The sequence below is a fragment of the Brassica rapa genome, chromosome A09 (assembly GCF_000309985.2).
Source record: "Brassica rapa cultivar Chiifu-401-42 chromosome A09, CAAS_Brap_v3.01, whole genome shotgun sequence".
NCBI lineage: Eukaryota > Viridiplantae > Streptophyta > Magnoliopsida > Brassicales > Brassicaceae > Brassica > Brassica rapa.
Genome location: NC_024803.2, coordinates 14112032 through 14137786, shown reverse-complemented (window position 1 = coordinate 14137786; position 25755 = coordinate 14112032). Strand labels below are relative to the sequence as shown.

General features: G+C 32.1%; 3 protein-coding genes across 3 annotated transcripts; 2 read left to right on the top strand and 1 right to left on the bottom strand.

Moving 5' to 3' along the window:
• The first annotated feature begins 395 nt into the window (after positions 1-395).
• Positions 396-12519, top strand: LOC103839630 (serine/threonine-protein kinase-like protein CCR1). The gene has a single exon (XM_033280967.1). The coding sequence runs from the start codon at positions 8288-8290 to the stop codon at positions 9266-9268; it is 981 nt and encodes a 326-aa protein (XP_033136858.1). The 5' UTR covers positions 396-8287; the 3' UTR covers positions 9269-12519.
• On the top strand, positions 5515-6370 carry LOC108869651. Its single transcript, XM_018654360.1, has 2 exons — positions 5515-5741; positions 6040-6370. The coding sequence occupies exons 1-2, from the start codon at positions 5515-5517 to the stop codon at positions 6368-6370; spliced, it is 558 nt and encodes a 185-aa protein (XP_018509876.1).
• A 1680-nt stretch (positions 12520-14199) lies between the features above and the next one.
• Positions 14200-19032, bottom strand: LOC103839631 (guanylate-binding protein 2). Its single transcript, XM_009116131.3, has 14 exons — positions 18766-19032; positions 18530-18691; positions 18400-18465; positions 18172-18315; positions 17962-18075; positions 17738-17839; positions 17459-17644; positions 17071-17160; positions 16866-17000; positions 16636-16758; positions 16455-16540; positions 15737-16349; positions 15567-15644; positions 14200-15478 (listed from the first exon to the last, which is right to left on the bottom strand). The coding sequence occupies exons 1-14, from the start codon at positions 19030-19032 to the stop codon at positions 14417-14419; spliced, it is 3228 nt and encodes a 1075-aa protein (XP_009114379.1). The 3' UTR covers positions 14200-14416.
• Between the last annotated feature and the right edge of the window lie 6723 nt (positions 19033-25755).

Genomic DNA, 25755 nt, shown 5'->3' with positions numbered 1-25755 from the left:
ATATTTATCACTGTGAATTGTAATTTTTTAAAAACAAATATAAGAGAATTTAAAGTTTTTATTTGTATGATTTTAAAGATAAAAACAATTAAAATTAATTTTTGTAAGTAAATTACAAACAAACAGTTTTAATCTGACCTAGATATATTTGGTTCACGGTTTAATCTAATTTGATCGTCGGTTCGATCCGGTTTAAAAACATTGCTTTTTATAAAAACCGTGAAAATTGATTAATATTATGAATAGTAAATAATAGTGGAATCATTATTTTTTGAAAATGTGAAACTGTAAACAAATAGTATACTGCTATGTCTTTTAAAAAAAAAAAAAATATATATATATATATATATATATATATATATATATATATATATATATATATATATATATATATATATATATATATATACTGGGGTTTGGCCTGCCCTACGGACGGTTAGTAATTTAATGAATTACATAATATATTATCAATTTATTGATTATTTCAAAATGATTCATGAACATTAAATTGAAAGTAATCTCTATTTTCAATATGTATTATTTGTTATTTCTTATCAAAAATAATGTTTACAATTATAATGCAAAAGATTACAATTATACATGTATTTTAAATTCTTAAAATTACAACTATACATTTTTATATATTATTTATTTTGGGTAATGGTGATATTTTGTTGAATTGATGTGTATTTTTTGAATATATCTGTTGAAAATTTGAAATGCTGATAAATAAACACCTACTATAATAGTTTCAGGGAACCTAACGTTCTGGTTGTTTGTAGTCTTGTAGAGTAAATGCTGGTGTGAGAAATTGTATGTTGTAAGCATAACTAAAAGTCGTACGGAAGACGATGATTTAGGTCAGAAAAGCTGTTGTGGATTTATATATTATTTGGTTTTTTCTTCTTGAAACCATAAACAAAAAAGGTGAATTCATTAAAATATGCTCCCTTGACTTTTGCGGTCATTCATAATCTGCCAATCTTACCATAAGTGAAGTAATTAAGACATCACACATACATACTCCTTCTGTTTCACAATAAAATGTTTCAACTCAATGCACAAAAATTAAGAAATTTACATTTTTCTAAAAATAGTTTTAAAAATATAATTTTAAAATCATTCAACCAATTACATAAATAATTACAATATTTAATTGTCTTTCCAATAAAATTGAAAATAATATTAATATATCAAAACATCATCTATTATAATACAATACAAATCTTCTAAAACATCATGTATTATGAAACGGATGGAATATTAGATATATTTACATACATAGATGAATCTACTGGAGCAGTACCCAAGAAAGCTGAAAGTGAATACAAAGGACACATTATTTTGTTGTCGTCGATGACCCAAATCTATATTATACAATGCAGCGTGAAGATATGACTATCATTTACCTACAAAAGAATTCTGATTAACAAACAAACTTTTCCTGTGAATGATAATATTAAGTGGATTTTCTTTTTCGTCTCTCATGTTGTTTCAACATATACTGACCTGAACCAAGATGTTTGCTTTTCTCGTTACTTGGACAGTTCTACTTTTGGCCAGTAGCCCAAACAGTATCTGCATAAATGGAATAGCACTAATTCAAAATGATTAAGATGATACATTTTTAGATTGAACTTTAGTTGAACTTACCTGTTTGCCAATCTTTCCGCTAATTGTTCCATCTTTTATTGCAGCTATCAGCTCAGCCAATTCTTGAGGAGTTGTTTCACATCACTGATAGGAAGTTCTTTTTCTCAAGTTAAGCGATGATATCACTCATTAGTCAATTCTCTGCTAACTTCACTTATAAAAATGGTCTGCAACCTAAGACATTCATTCCAACAACAATTTTCGCTTCTTGCTGTGATATACAATTAACGATATCTTCACAACACTGACATAAAGGTTAACTTTTTTTTATCTCACTTGTAGTTTGCTTACAAAACTGTTTTAGCATATATGAGTTACACTTGTGTCATCTGCTAGGAAAAAGCACTTCTTGAATGCCTAGACCCATGGCATCATACCTCATGTGTTTTGTTTCAGGAAGCTCCGAAAAGAAGCTTGTGGATGCTGTTAACGTATTCTTGGGCTAGTATCACTTTTGAAAGATCAGGTTCTGGAAATCAGCTAGCCCTTCTTTTTTACTCATTGTTACTGGTTACTGAACATGTATACTCAAGTTAGTTGATTGTGAATATGATCAAAGAGAAAAGATATAGATTATGAAACATGATGAAAGATTCTTTAGCTTAGGACATGAACTCCTTTTTTTCACCGACAGTGTCGGCTCGACCCTGATTGTAGAGAAACCATGTATATCTCATTTTCAATTGCCCTCCTAATTGCTGAAAACACATTCATATTCTTATATACAACTTGTGAACTAACAAAAACTTGAATCATCAAGCAGATACAATAGAATGAAAACATAATGAGTTGATCATACTCCTTCACTTGTTAAACTTAGAATCTTAAAACCACAAAGAAAAATTAAAAAGAGTATTAGGCTTATGATTTGAAGGTTCACAAAAATGGAAAACATAGGCGGAATATGCTAATAAAATATTACGGTATTACCATTTTATCCAGGAGAAGCATGTACACCTCCCATGAGCTCAATTATTTTCTTCACATTAATGGCCTACCAAAAGCAAAGAAGACATGCAACAACAACCTGAGCAGATTTCAGGTGAGAGGAGAAGGTGGGAGTTTGCCAATGTTGGAGCATGGGTTTGATATCGGAAATAAGGAATGAGGTGGAGAGAGTGATGAGTTGCACCGAAGAAAAAATCCTTATATATAGAGAAGTAAATTTCTCAGTAACCATGGAAGAGGATGAGGTGAATTGAGTGCGACGTGGGAGGAGTGGTTTATGTCACGTAGTGGGAGAAGTAGATTCTTCAATGACCATTGGTGCATGTTCTGTTGAAGCAGCTTGATTTGAAGGTTTTTATAGAATCTTTTTTATGGGTTTCATCTGAATTTATGGGAAGGAGATAATTGAATTCATCGTAGTGGGAGAGATTGAATGACTGATTTAATGGTGAGAAGTAAAGACAACGTCTCAGCGTCTAGTCTAAGCATTACAGAAACCTGAAGATGTCGTCTGAGGATTACAGGGAATCTCGACAGAAGTAGGGAAACGCAGGAGGAGAGTAGACTTAGTGCGTGATTGGCAAAGCGGAGCAGGGAGGAGCAGCTGACAGCAGCTGAAGCAGGAGCGGGGAGCTGTGAGCTGTGGCAGTAAGCTGTTAACTTGAGCTGTGAACGAGAGCTCAAAAATAAAATCTATTTTTAATTTTGTTAAAATAAAGTATTTACTCTATTTTAGTTATAATATAAATATTACAAGATATGAACTAGCATTAAAAGTATTAAAAAAATAAAAAAATTAGTAAAAAATAAAAAAATATTAAAAAATAAAAAATTACTAGAAAATAAAAAAAAATTAAAAACATGAATTCAATCTAAAAATGTGAATTAAAAAAGATCTATCTTCTTCCTCTCCATATTTCTTCTGCAATGTTGTTTCGAATACCCGCCATATATGCATCTCCTGTAGGAACATAAGTCGTTCTTTGAGTTCCAGCATCACCATCATCATCTTCAGGATCTCATAGTTCAAACATCTCATTTTCTGTTTGTTCATACTCTTTAAAATCTTCATCATTTCTTGTTGATTTCCGTATAAAGTTATGTAATACCATTGTCGTAACGGCAATCTTACATTGTGTTTGAAGATTCTAGTGCGCTGGATTTCTGATAATAGCAAATTTTCCTTTCCACACCCTGACAGTTCGCTCAATCACAAAGAAGAATGACGTTTGTTAAACATTTCATTCTCATTTGTAGGTTGTCCCCCTTGCCATTGATGCGGATGATATGAGTTCGACGGTACGGAGCAAGATATTCGCTCCTATTAGGGTATCCTGAATCTGCGAGAAAATATTTTCTTTCAGGGGGAGTTGGAAAAAAATGATCGTTCTGTGCACAATATGTCAATATCTTCGAATCATGTGCTCTTCCTGGTGTTCCCACATATGTATATATAAACTCCATTTTGAAGTTACATATCCCAAGCACATTCATGGTAGGATGTTGCTTCTGTAAATTCTAATACTTTTCTTTTTTTGTCAGATCCAACTTGCACTGACACATGTGTACCATCAAGAGCTCCTAGCAACCACTGAAGAAAGGATGGTACCTTGTATCAGAAGAGAGGGTGGTGCTTACTTGTCGAAGTTCATTTTCTCCAGGCTTTATAATATCTTGAGACATTTGAACGAGTGCATCCAAAACTTCATGAAACTTTCTATTCACTGTCTCTTGATTGCGTTGATAATGTGTTGCAATTGTTCGTTGGACTTTATCATGTGCAATAGTTTCAAGAAAAATTGCAACAGTCTCTTCTAGACCACATCATGTGCAACAGTTTCAAGAAAAATTGGTTCGATTTTAACGGATTTGATTCGAAAGTTTACGAATATCCAGAATTTTTGGATCGAAACAGAATAATGAATCGAATCAAATTTGACGGGAAAAATGCCCAGCCTTAACCTTTTTATGGGGTTTACCCAATAAGGTTGCTCTCAGATATTCTTTAAAAAAAAAGTAGTTCAAAAAAAAAAAAGATATCCTTAAAATTTGTTATAACCTTCGACATTCTTGAACTTGGTGTCCAAACATTTTATTTCCTTACAATAGTATTCGCTTAATGTTGTGTTTAATGTGAACTTGAAGTCCAAGGCTTTTTACTCTAAATCTATCTCCAAGACAATACGGTTGAGAACTTTGAGAAACAAACCCAAGAAATTACCAAAGCAGTATAGAAAGTTTCGAGAAATGTCTCAACTCCTCAGCCGAGTCGGGAAGCCCCTTGTCTGCAAAAACATCCTCGTAAGCTTTTCTTTCGTTTTTGTTAATTCAATGTGGTTCTTCTTGTATGATTAAGTCAAGGTATTAATAAAACTACACATGGCAGAGACACAACATTAACGTGGTTCGATGGTGCTCGTCTATGCCACCCTACCCCTAATAAAACTACACATGGCAGAGACACAACATTAACGTGGTTCGATGGTGCTCGTCTATGCCACCCTACCCCTATATGTTACTAGACTACATGCTTAATCTCGCAGATTCATGGAAAGATTCTTCTGACGGTCACATAACCATAGGGAAATGCTCTTCTAAGGAGCAAAAACACATCGAAATTAAAACTTCAGTTATCACGGATGATGTACGTAACGTGATGTCTCTAGGATATTACAATGGTGCACTCACACTTGGCATGTTGGAGAAGGAATACCTCACAAGCACCAATAACGTGCGTCTCTACATCAAAGACCGTGAGGGTTCGACTACCTCATCTACCCTCGGGCTCCGTGATCCAAAACATTGCCATGTCTTCTCATCCTGACCTAGACAATGAAGATTGGGTTGTGGCAATCAAGTTCAATGTCCCACTGAATCAATGTGGACCAATGTCAAAGCAATGCCTCGAGTCTCATGTATTCTAAGAAAGATCAAAGGTTCTACGTTCCAACTCCTGGATCAGATTACTTTTACTCCTTGGATCCTAACTCCAAGGAGAATGACCATCCCGAGTTCGTTGACATGTTTCCTGACTATCTTCCTGAAGAGCATTTGGATCACGATGCGGACGAGATAAACTCGTGTGCCACAACAGTCCACTTTGTGGAGGTAGCTTCAGGCGAACAATTCTTCGTCAAATGGTATATATCCCTATTCTTCTTTATTATTGTTTTTTTTTGTATCAAAAACCTCAAACTCTTTCTGAGATTTTGGGATTTATAGGTGATTTAATAAAGATTTTAATAAAAAAATCTTTTAAAATAATTTCAGGGTCTATGTTTATGTAAATTATCTCTGAAAATTTAGAGATTATAGGCTAATATTTCATTTGGCTATGCTTAATACTGGTTTTTCTCGTGGCCTTGCGGGTGATTACTATGGGTTGGTTTCCTATTGCACAACAGATAACATACATGTATGTATTCATGTGTGTTTCAGGTTCTTTAAGGACCAGCTTGAGATAGACGACAAAGGGTTGGAACAAGTTACCAGAAGAACAAGGCAGTTCATGGTGTATAGAGCAGAGGATCATCCTCGTATAGAAGAACATCGTAAAGAATTGTCATACACAGAAGACATTGGAGACTTCTGTATCTTTCTTGGACAAGGTGAACCTTTTTGTGTCCGAGCTAGCATGCATCCTGGTCTCAGAGCTAATTACATCTATTTTTCGGGATATAACTTATTAACTTTGGTGCTTATGACATCACCAACAGATGTTGCAATATCTTTTACACTAAGTTATACAATAAAGGGTGTGTACCATTAAGGTCCTCTGAGAGCATCCGCAATGGTGAGGCTCACCGTGGAGTCCTTAGACTTATTTTACTATTTTTTTTCTTTTTTCAAATAGTTAAGGACTCTAATCCAATATGTAAGTCCAATGGTGAGTCTCACTTTTGGAATCCTTATTAATAAAAAAATTATATTTTTTTAAAAAGTGAAATTAAATTTTTTTATTTATAACATGATTTATTAGAAATTTTAAAAGTGGTTTCTATAAGTTATTTTTTTCATTTTTTTTTTCAATTTTCTATAGCAATTCTAATCTTTAAATGAGTTTTAAAAGAGGTTTCTATAAGTTTTTTAAAATTTTTTTTTTCAAGTTTCTATAGCAATTCTAATCTTTTAACGAGTTTTAAAAGTGGTTTCTATAAGTTATTTTTTTTAATTTTTTTCAAGTTTCTGTAGGAATTCTAATCTTTTAATCAATTTTAAAAGTGGTTTCTATAAGTTTTTTTTTTAATTTTTTTTTCAAGTTTCTATAGCAATATTTCTAATCTTTTAATGAGTTTTAAAAGTGGTTTCTATTAGTTATTTTTTTTCAAGTTTCTATAGCAATTCTAATCTTTTAATCAATTTTAAAAGTGGTTTCTATAAGTTATTTTTTTTTTAAAAAAAAATTCAAGTTTCTATAGCAATTTTAATTTTTTAATGAGTTTTAAAAGTGGTTTCTATAAGTGATCGGAAGACGTTAGCTCCGATGATGATCGGAAAAGAGCTTGCCATGTCACTAAGGATTTGCTCCTTAAAACCTCTTAATTTAGGATTGCTCCTTACCAAACTGAGCTTAGTTAATATTATTTTATTCCAATTAGCCTAGGATTATGTGCTAAGGACCCTCAAAATACACCATTGCAGGTGGTCTGAGTTCCCTTACTGGCCTCACCCCCTTTCTCTAGATTCGTAATCAATATCGTTTGGTTATGTTTACAAGCTTTGTGTTTTTTCTTCTACATTTGTTTAATAAACTTATATTTATGTTTTGTCCCAAAAAAAAAAGTAACTTATATTTTATGTTTTGGCTCAATTTATAGCTACATCAATTCCTTTTTAACAAGTGTAAGTCCAGAGAAGGAAAAGAGCAAATTAAACGTGCAAAAACATATTAATCTACCTGTGTTTGTTTTTGTTGATAACGTTGGCTCTTTATCTAAGAAATAATCCATTTCTCTAATATACTTTCATAACTGTAGTCTCTTTTCTTTTTATCAACTCACATTTAATTTATTTAATAAAATATTTCATGTTATACCAAACATATTTATATATAAGTTTATTGATCATATACGAGTTTAATTTGGGATGGTGATTCGGTGGCACACCAATTACGTTTATAAAATTACTATGATATATAATTTAATGTTTTTATTTATCCATCACATATTCATATTTATGAAAAGTTGAATCTTTATAATTTCTGATCATGTAAATAAAAATAACAAAAGTAGGATTTTTAAAAATTTAACAAATATACATTACAACTAGATGTTCGTCCGCGCATGCATGCATAAATATTTTATAATTATTTATTAATATATACATTACTAATTAAAAGACAATAATGATAAATTATTATTAGATAAAAAAATATAAATTATTATTAATGTTTTTCTTTAAAATTCTTACATAATAGTATAATTTTTTGATAAATAAATCTTAAAAATCGTTCAATATTCTTTTCATATATATAAAATATAAAAATTTACTTGATTAATATTTAGTTATATGTTTTCTGTTTTTTAACCTTTGATTAAAAGTTTTTTTTTCAGATCTTCTAGAAAAATTATTCCTTCCTTTGTCTTTTTGACCTTTATTTTATCATATTATTCTCACGTGTATATATAACACACGCAAACCCCATAACCACAATCATGAATGACTTTTTAAAGAAAATAAAGATCAAATGGAGAAATCTGAAAAAGTAGCTTACGTTTCTGTTTTGTCTCTTCTCTCGCTCTCTCTTCTTCTCCTCATCATCTTCCTCTTCTTATTATGCAGAAAGAAACCGGTCCGGTCCGACGAACCTCTCCTTCCAGAATCCAAACCGGTCGGTCTAGCTTATCCCTTAACGGAAATAGATTCAGCAACCGACGGCTTCAACCAGCGACGAATCATCGGCAGCGGTCGGTTAGGTACGGTTTACGCCGCGGTTATTCCAACGCACAAAAACCTAGTCGCGGTCAAAAGAATACATCCCGGTTTGGTTTTGAGTAAACCGGGTTTCGGTTTCTCCACAATCCTCAAAACGCTTTCTTCCTCTCTTCACCCCAACGTCGTCTCGATCCTAGGCTTCTCGGAAGCTCCGGGGGAGAGGATCGTCGTGACTGAGTTCATCGGAGAAGCGAGAAGCTTGAGCGATCACTTGCACCACGGAGATCCCGATCTCGAATTCGATTGGCGGAAACGTTTTAAAGTCGCGGCGGGAGCGGCGAGGGGTTTGGAGTATCTGCACGAAGTAATCGTCCACGGACGATTCACGTCGTCGAACATACTCTTAGATGATAAGTTCACGGCGAAGGTTTCGGATTACGGATTCGCGTTTTTGATTCCGCGTGAGAAGTCGGAGATCCATTGGTACGTTGAAGAAGGATACTGCAAAGAAAGCGATGTGTATGGATTCGGCGTCGTTTTGCTGGAGATTCTGAGCGGGAGGAGAAGCGAAAACGGATTGATCGTGAAATGGGCGACGCCGTTGATCAAGGAGCAGAGATTCGCTGAGCTTTTGGATTCGAGAGTGGTTGTTCGGAGTGAGATCAAGTGTTTGGTGATAAGGTTAGCGAAGGTTGCTTTGGCCTGCGTCGGGAACTCGCGGAGGAGCCGCCCAACGGTTTCTCAGGTGGCAGCGATTTTGAATAGTTTGGAGAGGGAAGGAGGGGTTGTTTGAGTAATTTCCAAAAGTTTTGGGGGTTTTTACGGAGAAGATTAAGAATGTTATAGTAGGGGTAGGATGATTAATTCTGTAAATTATATTTTTTCACGCCGTGCTCGTACATTAACGTATTGTTTGGGTGTTTAATCGGTTTCATGTGATTTAATTAAATCTCTGTTGATGATTTTATCAGCATCAATCTATTAATAATTCTCAAATTCTAGATTATTTGTATTATAAATATTTGCGTGCTATGTCCGAAATAAATCATAGATAACGAAGATTTATAATTAAAATATTGTAGGTGTGTACGAAAGAATATTTAACGCACCGGGTTTGATACTTTGACAATACTTGAAAGCTAGATTTCGTCAAAACTGGACGGTGGACCTAATTTTACACCTTCTGGAACAAGTCAGTTTTGATATTTTTGGTGAAGAAGTTTGGTAGGTTTTTATTTAATTTCTGTTGGGTGTAATTCAGTTTTGATTCATGCAAGTTTGCATCAGAGTTTTACTGCTTTATTCAGAATTTATCATTTTTTGGGTAATTACTGCTGAATTTAAATAGCATTTGTAAACTGTAATTTTTGTAAAGTAACGTAGACTGTTGGTTGCTGAGTATAGAATCATTTAGATTTTGGTTTCCAGTTGAGCTGTTATGAAACAAAGGTGTTATTCTGAAGAGTGAAAATGTAACCTGAAAATATGTTATGCTTATATAGCATTAGTGATTTTGTTTTTCCAGAAAACCAAAGATTGATTAAAATGATATTGAAAAAAACAACTTCAAAGCTAAGAAAATTATTAAATATCAAACATTAATAATTCAAGATTAGGATGGGGGCGGAACCCATACGCCATGCCCAACCCAAACTTGATTTATTTTTTCTAAGAATTTCTCAATCACAGTTGGAGTATTTTAGCCGAAGAACCGTTCTACATTTTCTACACATAACCTAATTCAACAATCATTCAGATTAACCCGAGTCCACATATGTAATAGTTTAGTTAACTATAGTCATCCCAATAACTAAATTTCTTCTCTCTGCGTCACATCACATAGTTTTCAAGTCAGGTATAAAAGATATACATCTTATCATAAAGTTTTTAAAAAATCCTAGAAACATTCGGTAAGACCAAATTAGTCAATGCGGCGTGAAGAGTAAAATCCAAAGCAATCGGTCGAACAACTTAACATAATTCTGAAAAGGAGAAAAAGTCCCAAAACCAAACCGACTCAAGCCCTACACAAATAACAACCTTAACACAAAGACACACTCATACACTCTTAATACATAAGCCACAACCCGGAAAATGGTTATTTTGTTTTTCAACTATTTACTATATTTAAAGCTAAATTTTCATTTTTACCCTCAATTTAATGAAAAGTAAAAGACATTTATATTTTTAAGATTAACTAATATAGACTTAAGGTTTAGAATTGAGGAGTGCGTAAGGTTTTTAGAATGTGAAATTTAGGATTTTAATAAATATATAAATAAATACTTAAAAATATAATTTTTTTTAAAAAAATTCAAACATAATTTTTGATTTTCAAAAAGAAATTTCGAGAAAAAAATTCAAAAAAAGAAATTCAAAAAAAAAATTATAAAAAGTTCGAATTTGAAAAAATATAATTCGAAAACATAAATTTTTCTAGTTTTTATTTAAATAATAATTTATTATACATATAGAGAACAATGATATAAGAGTCTTTTTTCATTTAATGAAAAAAATATTTTTGAAAATATCTCTTTAGTGGTTGTAAAGATAAAAGTGGTACCATGAAAATGGTAAACATGATTTTTTCTCATATTTAAATATTATTTACATAAAATTGAACTAATTGTTATCTACTCGATTACGAAATAGTTAACGTTGACAAATAAATAGAAAACTAACATTTTCCGTCAATTGTTTAACAAATAATTTTAAATTTCAATTTTGCTGTTAACAATTAGTATTCGAATAATTTTGTGCAGTTAATACTCATATATTAAATTTGCAGATTGTAAATAGTTGAGAATAAAAATTATAATTTTTAGCAATGATCCATATAAATTTGCAAGTCAAAATATTAAACATTTTTTAAAAAATTGAATTAAGAAAATTTAGCAATTTGAATGTAACCAATATATCATTCTAAGATTCATCTTTTGATACGTCTTTGCAGTATTTACTTGAGAAATCTATATTGAGGAATACATTAACCTCTATTTTAGATTTGCATGGACGTAAAAAAATATTACAAGACAAATATATATGTATCATATTGCTTATGCACAACAAATGATTGTCTGAACAAAGATCCAGAAGTATCTATCGATGATCTTACAAACATGAAGTACAACGTTATATCTAATGCTGGTAATATTAGATGTTTTGCATTATTTATATGTAACATAAAAGTTTATAAGCTTCTTCACACTAATATTTGTTTGTGCTCAAAAATAACAAAAATAAAAGTAAGAAACTAAAATATTGTATCAAATGTAATATTGGCCACCACTAGTGTATATAACATTTATGTACTTTACATTTGTAAGAGCATCATTAGTGGTGCAGTACCTCCACAAAGTGTATAATCAATTTAATATCTCAGCATTCTTCTCAACTTTCTTTAAGAACAATCGTTTCTCCATTTTATACTCTTTCTACTTTTTTGGTTTTAAAATAATTTAATTGCTGAGAATCATAGGAAGAAAGCAACTGCTAAGATCACATATATAAATGGTCTTGGATTTATGCTTTAGACAATTATATGATGTGTGTTTAGGCGCTAGTCAGGCTCTCTAAGATATCTAGAAATCCGGATCATCAAAAAAAAACATTATATAGTGTATAAGTGTATTAGCAAATATGAACATATGTAATTATCGAGTAATGTTCTATATGTTCTTGCAAAAACCTACAACTTTTATTTTTCCAACTATGCAATCAACATATAAATATCAAAATATTATTTACGGAAAATTATCTTCGAATAAATTGTTAACGGTTCAAATTTACGTTTAGCGATTAATTATCACATGCCCAAATTTATAGTCACCAATTAATCTAAACATAATTTACACAAAATATATTTAGATATTAAATGTGCTGACTGCAAATTGTTAGAGAATAAAACATCTATTTCCCTCGACAATCCAACGCCAAATATTTTCATAAAATAATATTGGATTTTTCAAACGGTATCTCTCAAAATATAAACCCAAATTATAATAATATTTAATTTAATTGTCGTTAAAAGATTTAATAACTCATGCCAAAAAATCAAATAAAAATATTTGATATGGTATTATAATTTTTAATTAGATATTAATATAAATGGCAAATGATTTAATCTGAGAAACTCTCGACGATAATAACTTTGGATTCAAAACATGTTCTAAAACCATCAGCCGATAATTTTATAATTTAGTGACTGTTATGATACAAGTTATATATTATCCATTTCTATGTGCCTCAGATAATAAATCATGTTCTATACAGTATACAGCGATTATTATTATTATTTTTTTTACTTTCTTTTTTGGAAACAAATACAGCGATTATATCATTTCGAAATAGCTAATGAAATTTAATTCTAGAAAAAGACTGATTATATGGCAGAGAAAAATCAAAACGAAAGAAAATAATATATCGCTTCTAAGATAAGGGAAATTTTGGAGAAATACACTTCTATGAAATTTTAGTTTGAAAATTACACTTCTATTTAAGATTTTTGAAAAATACACTTTGGTGTATGTAAATTTACTAAATTCTCCAATCTGAATATTTAATATTACAAAAAAATCTGCATAATTTATTTAATATTTAAATTAACATTTTCAACAGAAATTGGTTTTTATCTTAATAATATCTACACGTTAAAATATATCTTAAACTTTATTTTATTTTTTTTAAAAATAAAAGAGAACAAGCATTGTCCCCTGCATCTTCTTTTTCGTAATCTTTTATTTTTCTTTTTGCAAAACTTTCCGCTTTTCTCTAGTTTTCGTAATCTCAGGCTTGTTAATTTTTCCCAGATGTCCTTGATTGTAATTCGATTTTGTAAACTCTCCTTTTCTGTTATTCATTTAAAAAAATCTTTATAGAAAATACTTGTCACAAGAATGAAATATTTGCAGAGAATGAAATATTTGCAGAGAATGACGTGACTTTCCTTTCGTAGAAGAATGTTGGTGTAGTACAGTATAACCTCTTTAAATTAATATTTTATAAATTAATATACACTAAAAATTTCTATAAAATAATATAATTTTATAGTTTTAAATTGAGTTTTTGCTTCATTTAGTATATCGATATTAATATCTCTATAAATCAATAAAAAAATTATAGTTTTGATGTATTCCAACATTATTAATTTATAGAGGTTTCACTGTATAAAGTTTTAAAAAGTTTTAAAAACATACATATAAACTTTATGCTAAAATTACAAACACTTCGTACCTTTAATTCAACATAGATTAATCTTAAGCATAATATTTTAATAATAATATTATTATTAATTTCAAATTTAGTTTTTATTATTTAAATATTTAATATGGATAAAAATGTGTTTTCACATTTAAAAGTGTAATTTTCAAAAACTAAAACTGTAATTTTCAAATTTTAAACTATTAATAAAGTATTTTCAAATTATTCCGATAAGATAATCGTACAAGTTCCTTAACTATTGAAATTTTTTGTAAGCTGTAGACATAATGGGTTTCCGCCAATTTATATCACGGCAAAGAACCGTTATCAAATAACAATCTCAACAAAACAACGAAATATTAAATCCAATATCCACGTAACTAAATTTCTTCTTACGGTCACATCAGATTATACAAGTCAAATATAGAAAAGCTTTATCATTAAGCTGAAAACTCAATTCAGTATGTTTTTCAACCCAATTGTTAATACAGTTGACCGAGAACTGAATATAAAACCCAAAGCAAAAAGGTCGAACTCAAACTCACCAATCAATCACCATAATTCTGAAGAAAAAGATGGTTTACAAATCAATAGTTCCATCCGACACGAAAACCGACTCAAACCCCACGCAAATTAATACCAACACAAAGACAAACTCAGAAACCCTAAACAATACTTAAAGTCAGAGCCTTTCTAAATCCAACTCTTACTTGAGATCACCTCACTCTATACAGAGTTTGTCCTAAGAAGTAGCCTCCCTCTGTCTCTTTCTCTCTTCCTCTTTCTTGGGAAGAACATGAGCTTCATACAAAGCAAGAATCTCTTTCTTGTTCTGATGCCCTTTGTTCAGTATCAAATGTCCGTAGTCATACTTGGTCAGTTCATGCCTAAGATTCTGCACCGTGAGCTTCTTGTAATCTTCTGCTTCCTCCTCGTCTTCACCTCCTCTGGAAACGGAAACACCATCCTCATAAGCACCACTATCATCATCTCCTCTTGCGCTCCGAGACCGTTTATTAGTCTTCAAGATTCTATCGCTTGCTTCTCCAATGTCCATATCAACAACATCTTCGACCCTGGTCCGTTTCCCACGCGAAGCACTGGCAGCTCTGATTTTGTTGTCAAGCGCAGTTTCTTTCAACCTAGCTTGAGCTAACTCTTGCTGAAGATTATCAACGCTTGCCTGCGCGGCTTGCAGCTCGAGAGAAAGAGCTTCGGCTCTTCGGTTTGCAGCTATATGAGCCTTCCGCTCTTCATCCAACAGCTTCTCCAGTGACTTCACGTTGTGCGCTCTCTGCGCGTTGGTTACCTTTAACAACGACTCGATCTCTTTCTCTCGCTCTCCTACTCTTGCTTCCAAGACTGTAACCTTGGAGACAGCCTCCATCTCAGACACACGAAGTCTGTGCAACTCATCCTCCAAGTCGTTTTTCTGCCTCTCTAAGTTTTCGGCATGTCTCTCAGCTCGCTCGATCTGAGTAAGTCTTTCCATTGCCAACCTCTGACTCTCACTTTTCTCTTTTTGGGAAGTCACGGCATCAGTTCGAGCTTTGTCCGCCAGTTCAGTAGCCCTTTTAGCTTCTATCTCAGCTGTTTTGCATCTCTCTTGGACTTCATCGAATCTTTCAAAGTCAGATCGGTACTTTTGCTCCAAGCGGATTTTCTCCTGTTCCAACTTGTTTGCCTCCTTTTCATATGCTAGAGCCTTTGTGTTGGCACTGTCTAACCTATCAATCATTTCCCTTAACTCTAGTTTCAGTGATGCTGTTTCCACGTCAAAGCTTTTGATTTTCAACTCTGCCGCCTGCAAAGAGCGGAAAGACAATCACATATAAGAATATACTTAACAAGACAAGATTAAAACAGATACACTATCATTTCCAAAAGCACACCTTCAACTCTGATCTTAGAACAGTTAGAGACTGCTCTGCCTTCTCAATTTTTGTTGCCTTCTCTTTAATTTCTTCATCCTGAAATTTATCAACACCACCGCAAATTTTGATGATATACTGATGATTAGAAAACTTAAAGTAGTCTCTTACGAATAGGACAAAGAAAATACCTTCTCAACTAATGTTAAAGTAAATTCCTCCCTCAGAACATCTTCCCTCAATTGTGTTTCCTTGCCTGAACGTTCTTGAACTGAAGCAGCCTTTTGAAGAGCAGATCTTGCCTCTCCCACAGCATAATCATATTTCCTTTTCCATTCCTCTGTCTCTTCTTGCGCGGATTTGGCTTGCTCTCTAGCTGCAGAAAGCCTAGCATCAGAAGTAGTACTCCGTGTCCTAAGCACTTCCATATCAGATTTGAGCTGATCTTCAACAGCTTTCTGCTTCAAAACAAACTGGTCATACTTCCTTTTCCATTCCTTGATATCTTCCTGTTTAGATTCCACGGTTTTAACCAACGTGGAGCACCGTTCGTTCAGCGACCTGTTCTCCCCCTGTAGTTTAGTTATGCGCTCTCTATATACATCTTCCAGCTTCTTTTTGTCGATGTTGGATTCATCATAACGTTTCTGGTATTCCAACTTGTATTTCTCGCTATCGTTCAACTGCTGCTTTACATGTTTCATCGCCTCTTCAACGGAACGGAATTTCACTGCAAGTGAGTTCTTCTCTATAGCGATATTATCTATAAGCCTTTTCGTCAGATCATATATCGGTCCTTCCAAGCTGAATGATTATAAACAGAACACAAAATGGGCAAAATACATGAACAAACCTCTAACAAACAAACACGTAAATCAAATCAGTGGGGGGACTTGAAGTAGTAACTACCTTTGCTGCAAGAACACAGAAAGTTTCTGCCATTTCCCCGGGCCATGGCATGATGCTTCATAGTCTGACAAACGTGCTTCTAGAACCTGAGACACAATCGATCATTAAATACAAAGAAAAAAAAAATCAGTAACCAACCAAACCATACATCTAATCAAAATAATGTCCTTAAGTAACCAACCTTGACAACATTATCCATATTTGCATTAGAGGCATGACAAGCTGCTCTAAGCTGCTTTTCCATACTTTGGATAGTACTCGTGCATCGCAAATCTGCTTCCATGAATGCATTCTTTTTGTAATCCTAAACAACAAAAGAAGTTCTATATCAGTATAATGCTTGCGAGGAGTAAATTATGTGAAAATTGAGGAGTACTTATGACTGATTAACACTGCCTTAGAGTCTATCACCTCAAATTTTTTCTTCAAGTCTTTATGGAGAAGTTCCTCGTATTTTTTTCTGGCTAAACCAGCCCCTACAGCATTAGCGTTAAACATAGCCAAGGCTTTTCGAACTGCTTCTTCATGTTCTTCCCTCAGTGCACCCTAGGTAGCAGAATTGGAATGAATCAGTCATAAATTACAAATAACGAGAGGATAAAGACAAAGTACTTACTTCTTCAGGAGCTTTTGATTGGTCAAAGGCAGCCAAATATGCTTCTATACCAGAATCATATGCTCTTCGACACTCAGTTTCTTCCACACTCTACACGAACATAATAAAAATCACTTTATGAAGTATCTGAGAGAAAATAGGCTAGAGAATGCATTAGTAAAAACTTCCCAACTGATCCGTGATGGTACGAAGTACACAAATGTCTGAATACAGTGATAAACCATAAGTTTGCCCATTAATGAGATAATGTATGTTCAAAGTATGTAAAGTAAACCCGGCTAAATCCACTCAATTACTCCAAGTCTCAGGTTTTAAACCATTTATGAAAAAAGAGTGGCTTTTGAGTTTAAAATGTATCGAACTTCAAAAGAGGCAAGAGATCTCGAACCTGCCAAGATGAGGTTATTGTTGGCACGGCACCGTTATTCAACGCATCCAGATAAGACTGTGTGATACCAACAAGTATAGGACCGGTCATCACCGTACCCCCTAACTGTTTGGGCCTCGTCTTCTCGAAAACAAACTTGGTCAATGCATCCAGGCCAGCACCAAACTCGGCTCTCAAATCTTCCAACTGCACAGACACACAGGATATTATGTAACCAAGTATTAAACAAACCCTTCAGCGTAGTATAATAGGTGAAGTATACGCAAAAATGATACTAACCGGAATTTGATCAAGTCTCTGGAGGTCCTTTTCATTTGTCAGAGGCCTTACAAGAGGAAAACATTCTCTGTCCGGAAAAAGTGCACGGATTGAATCACGGATCTGCAAAAATATTGTTCTCATTAACAATTAAATTACACCTGGTCGCCACACCAAGCTTTATCAAGAGTGGATGACAATCTAAATAAACATACCAAAAAATATAAAGCACATGCAACCATTACCTCATTCTTAGAACCAATATCTCCTCCACTACCTTGAACCGGCCTTAGCGCAATTTCTAAATAGTCACGCGGAGAAATCTTGCGGTTATCTTCCACTAGGTCCAAATAAAAGTCCTGCAAGTAAATACATCAAAGTCAATACACATATTCATCAGTAAGCCAAAGAAATAAACAACCAAAACTAACTTCAAAAAAAGGCAGAGGATTTACCCTAAGGAGCCAGACAAAGATGGGAGAGAACTGTCCAAGCTCAGAACGTGAACTCGTCCCTCCAGACGCCTTAACGCGGATGTGCTTAGTCATTTGAGTAACAAGAGAAAGACGATCAAGCGAAGCTTCGTCAATACCTCCCATCTGAAACATAGAAAAGAGAACAACGTTTAAGGCAAAAACAAGATCCCATCCAAGGCACAAGTTGGAACTGGAGACAGAAGAAACCTGATTATACACGAACATGCTTGACAAAAGAACAGCTAACGAGAATATCTGAGTGCTGTAGGTACCCTGCAAAGGAGAGTGAATCAGAACATGTTAAAAGTGAAGAAATTCGCAATGGTAAAATACTTACGGTTTGATCATAAGCATCAATGCCTTCAGTATCCAACAACAAAAGGTTATACTCAGATCCATCGAGAGCAGTTCGTTTGATAGGAGAACTCCACAACCAAAGCCCCTTGGTACACGGCTTGTGCGTGGACGCTACTTGAAACCCATTACTACGTCCAAGAAGCTAACACAACGCAACACAATTCAAATCAATTCAATTCAATTCCAGCAAAGCAAACCCTAAAACCCTAAAGGTACCTGATTGAGAATAAAGCTCTTTCCTTGACGAGCCCTACCACAAACCGAGACAACGCCGATCGGCTCCTTGACGAGCTGCAGAGTAGCGACAGCTTCAGGGTCCATCCGAAACTTTCCTTTCTCGTCGCAGTACACTAGGCGAATCGGTCTCGGTGGTCCCGTCACTGCGGATGACGACGCCGGAGAGGTTGAAGGGTACGATCTCGGCGACGGAGAAGCGGAAGAAGACGGCGAGTCTTTGGTTCCTCGACTGAAGAAACCCCTCATCTCTGCGAATTCGAAAATCTGAATTTAGTAGTACGGAAGAGACCAAGAGAGAGAGAGACCTAAAGTAAGATCCGTTCGCTAGAGAGAGAGAGAGCCAGCGGTTAAATGAGATTTTATGGGCCCCACTATGTACTTTTTCTGTATTAGCCCAGTTTCACCTTTTAAGGAAATAAGCCTTAGCCCAGTTTCTCTAGTTAAAGCCCAGTTGTTATTGGCTCATCTAAATTTCAACTTCGAAGATTTCACTTTCTTTTCTTTTTAGTTTCAAATAAAATAAAACAAAACCTCTATTGGACCACAACACAACTTTCTATAGACTGTTTAAATTTTTGTATACCAGAGGTCAAGTGTTAACATGTTCAAACCAGATAAACCAGAATAAACTGATCCAACTGAACCAAAGATTAAGCAATATTAATTAATCATATTTGACAAGTAATATTCAATTAATCATGTGACTGTTACGAACAAAGACGTACGTGACCATGAGTTTTTTTGCACCGAATTAAAAATACAATATAGTTACACTACAAAAAAACACCAGGATTCCGATGACAAATATCGTCGGTATGTCCTCGGAATAACGGTATTCCGAAGACATACCGACGAGAATGGTCGTCGGACATTTTTCGTCGGAAAATAAATTTTCCTCGGAATTTTCTCAGAAAATTCTGAGAGAATACCGAGAATTAAAGATTCCGAGGATATTTCGACGAACCTCGGCCGTCGGAATATTCCGAGAAACCTTAGCCGTCGGAATATTCCTAGGGAGTGTATCCGTCGGGATATTCCGAGGACCTATGTCCTTCGGAATATTCCGAGGAAGTTGTCGTCGGAATATCCCGAGGGATACACTTCCTCGAAATATTTCCAAAATTAAAAAAAAATTATAAATTTATTTTTTTAAATTAAAATTCGAAAATATAAAATTAAAATTGAAATCGAAAACATATTTAAAAATAGTTTTAATAAATATTAATTGAAAAACATATTTAAAATAGTTTTTATAAATACAAAAAATAATAAAATAGTGTTTATAAATCAAAAACAATGTTTTATAAATACAAAATTAGTTTTAATAAATATAAATATTTTTATAAATATGAAATCATCTTTTATAAATCCAAAAATCGAATTTATATACAAAAAACGTTTTGTATATTTAAAAATAGTTTTTATAAATACAAAAAATAATAAAATAGTGTTTATAAATCAAAAAAATGTTTTATAAATACAAAATTAGCTTTATAAATATAAATATTGTTATAAATATGAAATCATCTTTTTATAAATACAAAATAGTTTTTATAAATACAAAAAATAATAAAATAGTGTTTATAAATCAAAATAATGTTTTATAAATACAAAATTAGTTTTAATAAATATAAATATTTTTATAAATATGAAATCATCTTTTTATAAATACAAAATAGTTTTTATAAATACAAATAATAATAAAAAAGTGTTTATAAATCAAAAAAATGTTTTATAAATACAAAATTAGTTTTATAAATATAAATATTTTAATAGATATGAAATCATCTTTTTATAAATACAAAAATCGAATTTATATACAAAAAACGTTTTGTATATTTAAAAATAGATTTTATAAATACAAAAAATAATAAAATAGTGTTTATAAATAAAAAAATGTTTTATAAATACAAAATTAGTTTTAATAAATATAAATATTTTTATAAATATGAAATCATCTTTTATAAATCCAAAAATAGAATTTATATACAAAAAAACATTTTGTAAAATCCAAAATCGATTTTATAAATATAAAAATAATAAAAAAATTTATAAAAAAGTTCTAAATCAATTCAACACAACAAATTATCCAACCAAATCACAATTCTAAACCTATTACACAACCAAATCACAATCCTAACCAATCACCCTAACAAAAATCTATCAAAAAACTTCTAAAATCATCAAATCTACTTACAAACCTAACAAATAGAACCTAAGAGAGTGGGATAGGTGCCTTACATGATTTGTGTAGGAATAGAGAGGATTCGTCGGAGAGATCGTCGCGAGAGAAGGGGGAGATCGCCGGAAGAAGAGAGAGATCGCCGGAGGAAGAAGAGAGAAATGGGGAAGAAAAAGTGTTTCGTGTCTATAAAACCTAGGGTCCGACGGAAACTATCCGTCGGAATTTCTTCGGTATTTTCAATTTCAATTTTCGCAAAATATTTGGCGGCTGGTTTGCCCGGTTAAATGAAAATATTCCGAGGAAATTCCGACGGCCACTTAAATATCCGTCAGAATTTCCTCTGAATATTTTCATTAATTCGAGGAAAAAGAATATCATGTGCATGTATTTCTATTGGTTTATATTGTTCCTCGGAATTTCCTCAGACTATTCTGAGGAAATTCCAAGGAACACATGTTAGGGGTTTCAAAACATTAAATTTTTTTGTCCTATATCATTTCTTATACAAATGCAATGCATACCATTGAAGAATCTTTGTATAGATGATCATAAACCATGAAATAACAAAATTTCAAAACGAATTGTAAGTATTCCCTTTACCGTTCATTAAAGTGTATAAGTGTTTCTCTTATATTGTGGGAATTTCGTTCATACAATCGGAAAAGTGTTTATTATAGGCTAAGAAATAAATTTTTGACTTCATAATCAGTCTAAGACACTTAATAAGAGTTATATAAGTGTTATTCAAACCGTAAAACGTTGTTTTCGGTTTAAAAACCCTACTTCCTCGGAAAAGCCTCGGAATATTCGGAGGAAATTCCGAGGAAAAACAAGTGTTCCTCGGAATTTCTTCGGAATATTCCGAGGCTTTTTCGAGGAAACAGAAACCCTAAAAGCAAAGCCCTGAATCGTCGGAAAAGTCTCAGAATTTCCTCGGAATTTTTAAAATCCCCCAACGGTTCTGTAGCGGCTATAATATATCCTTGGATATTCGTCGGTGTGTTCCGAGGAGTATGATTTCCTCGGTATTTCATCGGTATATTCCGAGAAAATTCCTCGAAAATTCGTCGGAATATTCCAAGGATCTCATTTTTCGTCAGAATGTCCGTCAGAATTACGCTGTTTTCTTGTAGTGTTATATTAATCGACAAACAGAAAATATTCAATACAATAAAGATACATATGCATGTGTTGCCAAAAATATATGCCATTAATTTTTTATAATAAATCAGTTATGTTTCTATTTTGTATTATTAGATAATTCGCTTCATTTTTTTATAAATTGATGTCATAAATGTATTTTAAACCGATTCGTACACTGAATCAGATTAATACTTGGATCACTAGGTCAAAGGGTCGACTGTGGTCGAACCTTGAATCAATAAATTAGTTAATGGTAGTATAGAGTTATATATGAATATAGTATTATTAACTACTGAAAACTATATTATAATATAAAATCATGTTTCATTTACAATATATAATTAAATATTTAAAAATTATTAAATTTTAGTTTTTGGTTGCCATGAAAATAAATTATTTAACTAATTTTAATACCAAATTAGACATAGTGCTAAAAGTTCAGATAATAAATAACTAAATAAAAATTACAATGACTTTAATTTTTTAATATTAAATAAATAAAAATACAAAATTAATAAATTATTAATAACAAAAATAAACTAATATTGTTATGTCAATACATTTTATTTTCCCTATTACCATATTCTTAAAATAACATATTAATTTTTTATCTAAGTCTAAAGAATCACAAATAAAAGTATTTATTTAATTTTGTAATATTTATAATTCTTTATTTGATTTATGTAATATTTAAATTATATGAAAGTAATAATTTTTTGTAATGTTATCAGATTTTGTTTTGGGTTTTTACAGGGTCAACTGGGGTCTGATCACATGTTAATCACGGGATGTTAGTCTTTCTCGGGGTTTATAGAATTTTTAATTAATGGAGCTTTCACTAAATCCAAATCGAATTATATACATGTCACTAGATTGGTTCAATCGTAAATCCAAGCTAGAATATGAATATAATGGCGTGGGATAAATAAATTAAGATGTCAAAATAAGAAACTTCTCAATTATAGATGTCATACATAAAATGTTTAAAATCAAATGATATCCATTAAGTTGAAGTTTTGTATCCAAATATTATCTCACGATTTCAAAACGCATATTAAAATCTAGGACATGTATTACAAAAATAAGAGAACAAGGGATTGGCACCATGATGGTTACATCGCTCGTCTTCTATCTAAGTCGGCCATGAATACAACTATATATGGATGGTCTTTGCTTGGAGGTTTTTGGGTTGGTCAATTACTCTAGACTGGTATCATACAATGTCTAATCTAACTCGGTACATCTAGACTCATTGGATCATAATCTGATTCAGCTAGCCTTGCAAACTACCATGTTTGGAAAGAATGAAACCAACATATATACATCAAAGATGTACGCATCATAATCTTACCCGAGTCATCGAGAACGTGGTGTACAGAAATAGCCTCTCACTCAACTATAGAGTTTCCCATCGATTTGAAGATCTCTTTCAACGCTAGTTTAATCCAAGGCACAAATTTGAAACAGATTGGTTTAGTTTTTTTTATACTGATAATCTTATGGTGATCCATGCTATTTTGTATTTTCTGTCCTCTATAAACAATTATATTTTATTAGTAAACTTTAAGTTTGAAATAGTTATTTTTATATAGAAAAATACTAATTAGTTGCTTGCAGGAAAAAAAAAAATTGTTCATTTTTTCTTTTGTTTTCGTTAATGCTTTTCATGTGAATAATTAAAAGCACATGTGAAAGCGTAAGAATATCTGTTTCCTCATATATTCAACAATAACAATGACAGAAAGTAAAAAGAACCTAACGCGTAGACGTAGCCATATGTAATATGATGTAAGGGTTTGGATGAATATATTTACCATACTATTTATGAACGTGTATCAGCTTCACAAAAGTTGGTCTTACCAGCTACGCCATCTTATCGTTCAGTATTTCTTATATTAAATGTGTACACTAATATCGTTCAGTATTTCTTATATTAAATGTGTACACTAATATGAATTATGTATTTTGGCAGAAAATGACATTGAAGATTTAGATCAAAATAGAAATCCATATCTATAGATAATTTAGTATATGTAGAAATTTTGAAACGACAAGTTATTTAGAAAAAAAAACTAGATCTACTGAAAATTGTTAGACATGTGAAACGGGAATGTTGAACTTGGCAAGATATGAATGCTGGAGAGATAATGGAAGCAAACACACAACAAGATTCACGATATACACTAGCCATATGCTTACATAATATTTGTATGACTGATGGTTCTTGGTGTCAAGATTCACACTTCAGTTGGTTTGCAGAGTCTTAACTGAATTTGTATCTTGATGACACAAAAAGATTCACACTTCAATAATTGTGGATGAGTTTGAAATGACGCATTGGAAAAATTTCAGGTTCTTGAAACCAAAATCTAGGGAGAAGATTGTCGTCATGTAGAAATAGAAACACTTTCATCGATAAAAAAAAAAATGCTACAATACATGATATGTCAGCGTCTTGGAACATATTGTACAAACACCTGATATTGATGATTTAAAATCCAGAAATATGATCAAGTTTTTCAACAGATATAAAGAAGTTCACACCACGGAAGCCAAGTTTCTAGTACTTCATATTTGGACACCAATCCTCATATAGAAGATTCTACAACGGATATATAAGCTAAGACTGATAAGCCATTTCATAGAGATTTATGCTACGTTGGTTCTTTTTTTTTAGTGTAATTACTTTAGAGTAGTTTTAGTATGAATAAGTGAATAACGTTAAAAACAATGACGAGAAGTAGTAAAATTAACAAATATATCTTGAAGTTGTGTTTCAAAATTTTTTTTAATAATAATAATAATATATATCCCCTATATATTAATCTTGGAGCATTACAACATATTTTCGTAGCTACGTGTCGTCATTACAATGATTCTTAGAATCTTTAGAAAAATATGTTGGTCCATATAAATATATACTATAGTTTTTATTAAACTAACTATCAAACTAAAATCTACGGAGTTACCTTAAATAAATTATTTACTTAAATAAATTATTTCCTTAAATAAAAGCTACGGAATTATCTAATATGATTAACATATATATGACAACTAATGATTATGAATCATATGTATTTTATAACGATTTTCCTATCTTCTCTCTTTTTTTTAATTTTATATTATTAAATAAAATTAAACAATAACATTAAGCATATAATAAAAAAATTAGATTTTTTCTTATATGTTATATTTTGATTTTTTTAAATAACTATAAATGACTAAAATGATAAAAGCCCACTGCAACGTCAGGAGATCCATGCATTTTTAGAGACGGTTTTTCAATCGGTCTCTAAATCCTTTGGTTGGGTTCTTCAACGTTGATGATTTTGAATATTGTTGGTTCTATGGAACGCGGGCTCTAGGATTACAAACTGAAGATTTTATATGAGGTTCTTCTCTCCTTAGCCACTTCCATCTTTCGTTATATTTTAATTATGTTAGCTTATCAGTTTACCATCGAGTTTTTCTCCGGTTGTAACCGACTTAGCCCATAGGGCGTTTAATTTTCAATACAAGCTTTGGTGTTCAAAAAAAATCAAAGGTAAAATTATCTCATTGAAAATTTTGTGATCAATGGTTTAATTGTTTTTTGTTCAAACAAGTTACAAATGATCATAAATCGCATGAATTATGAAGTC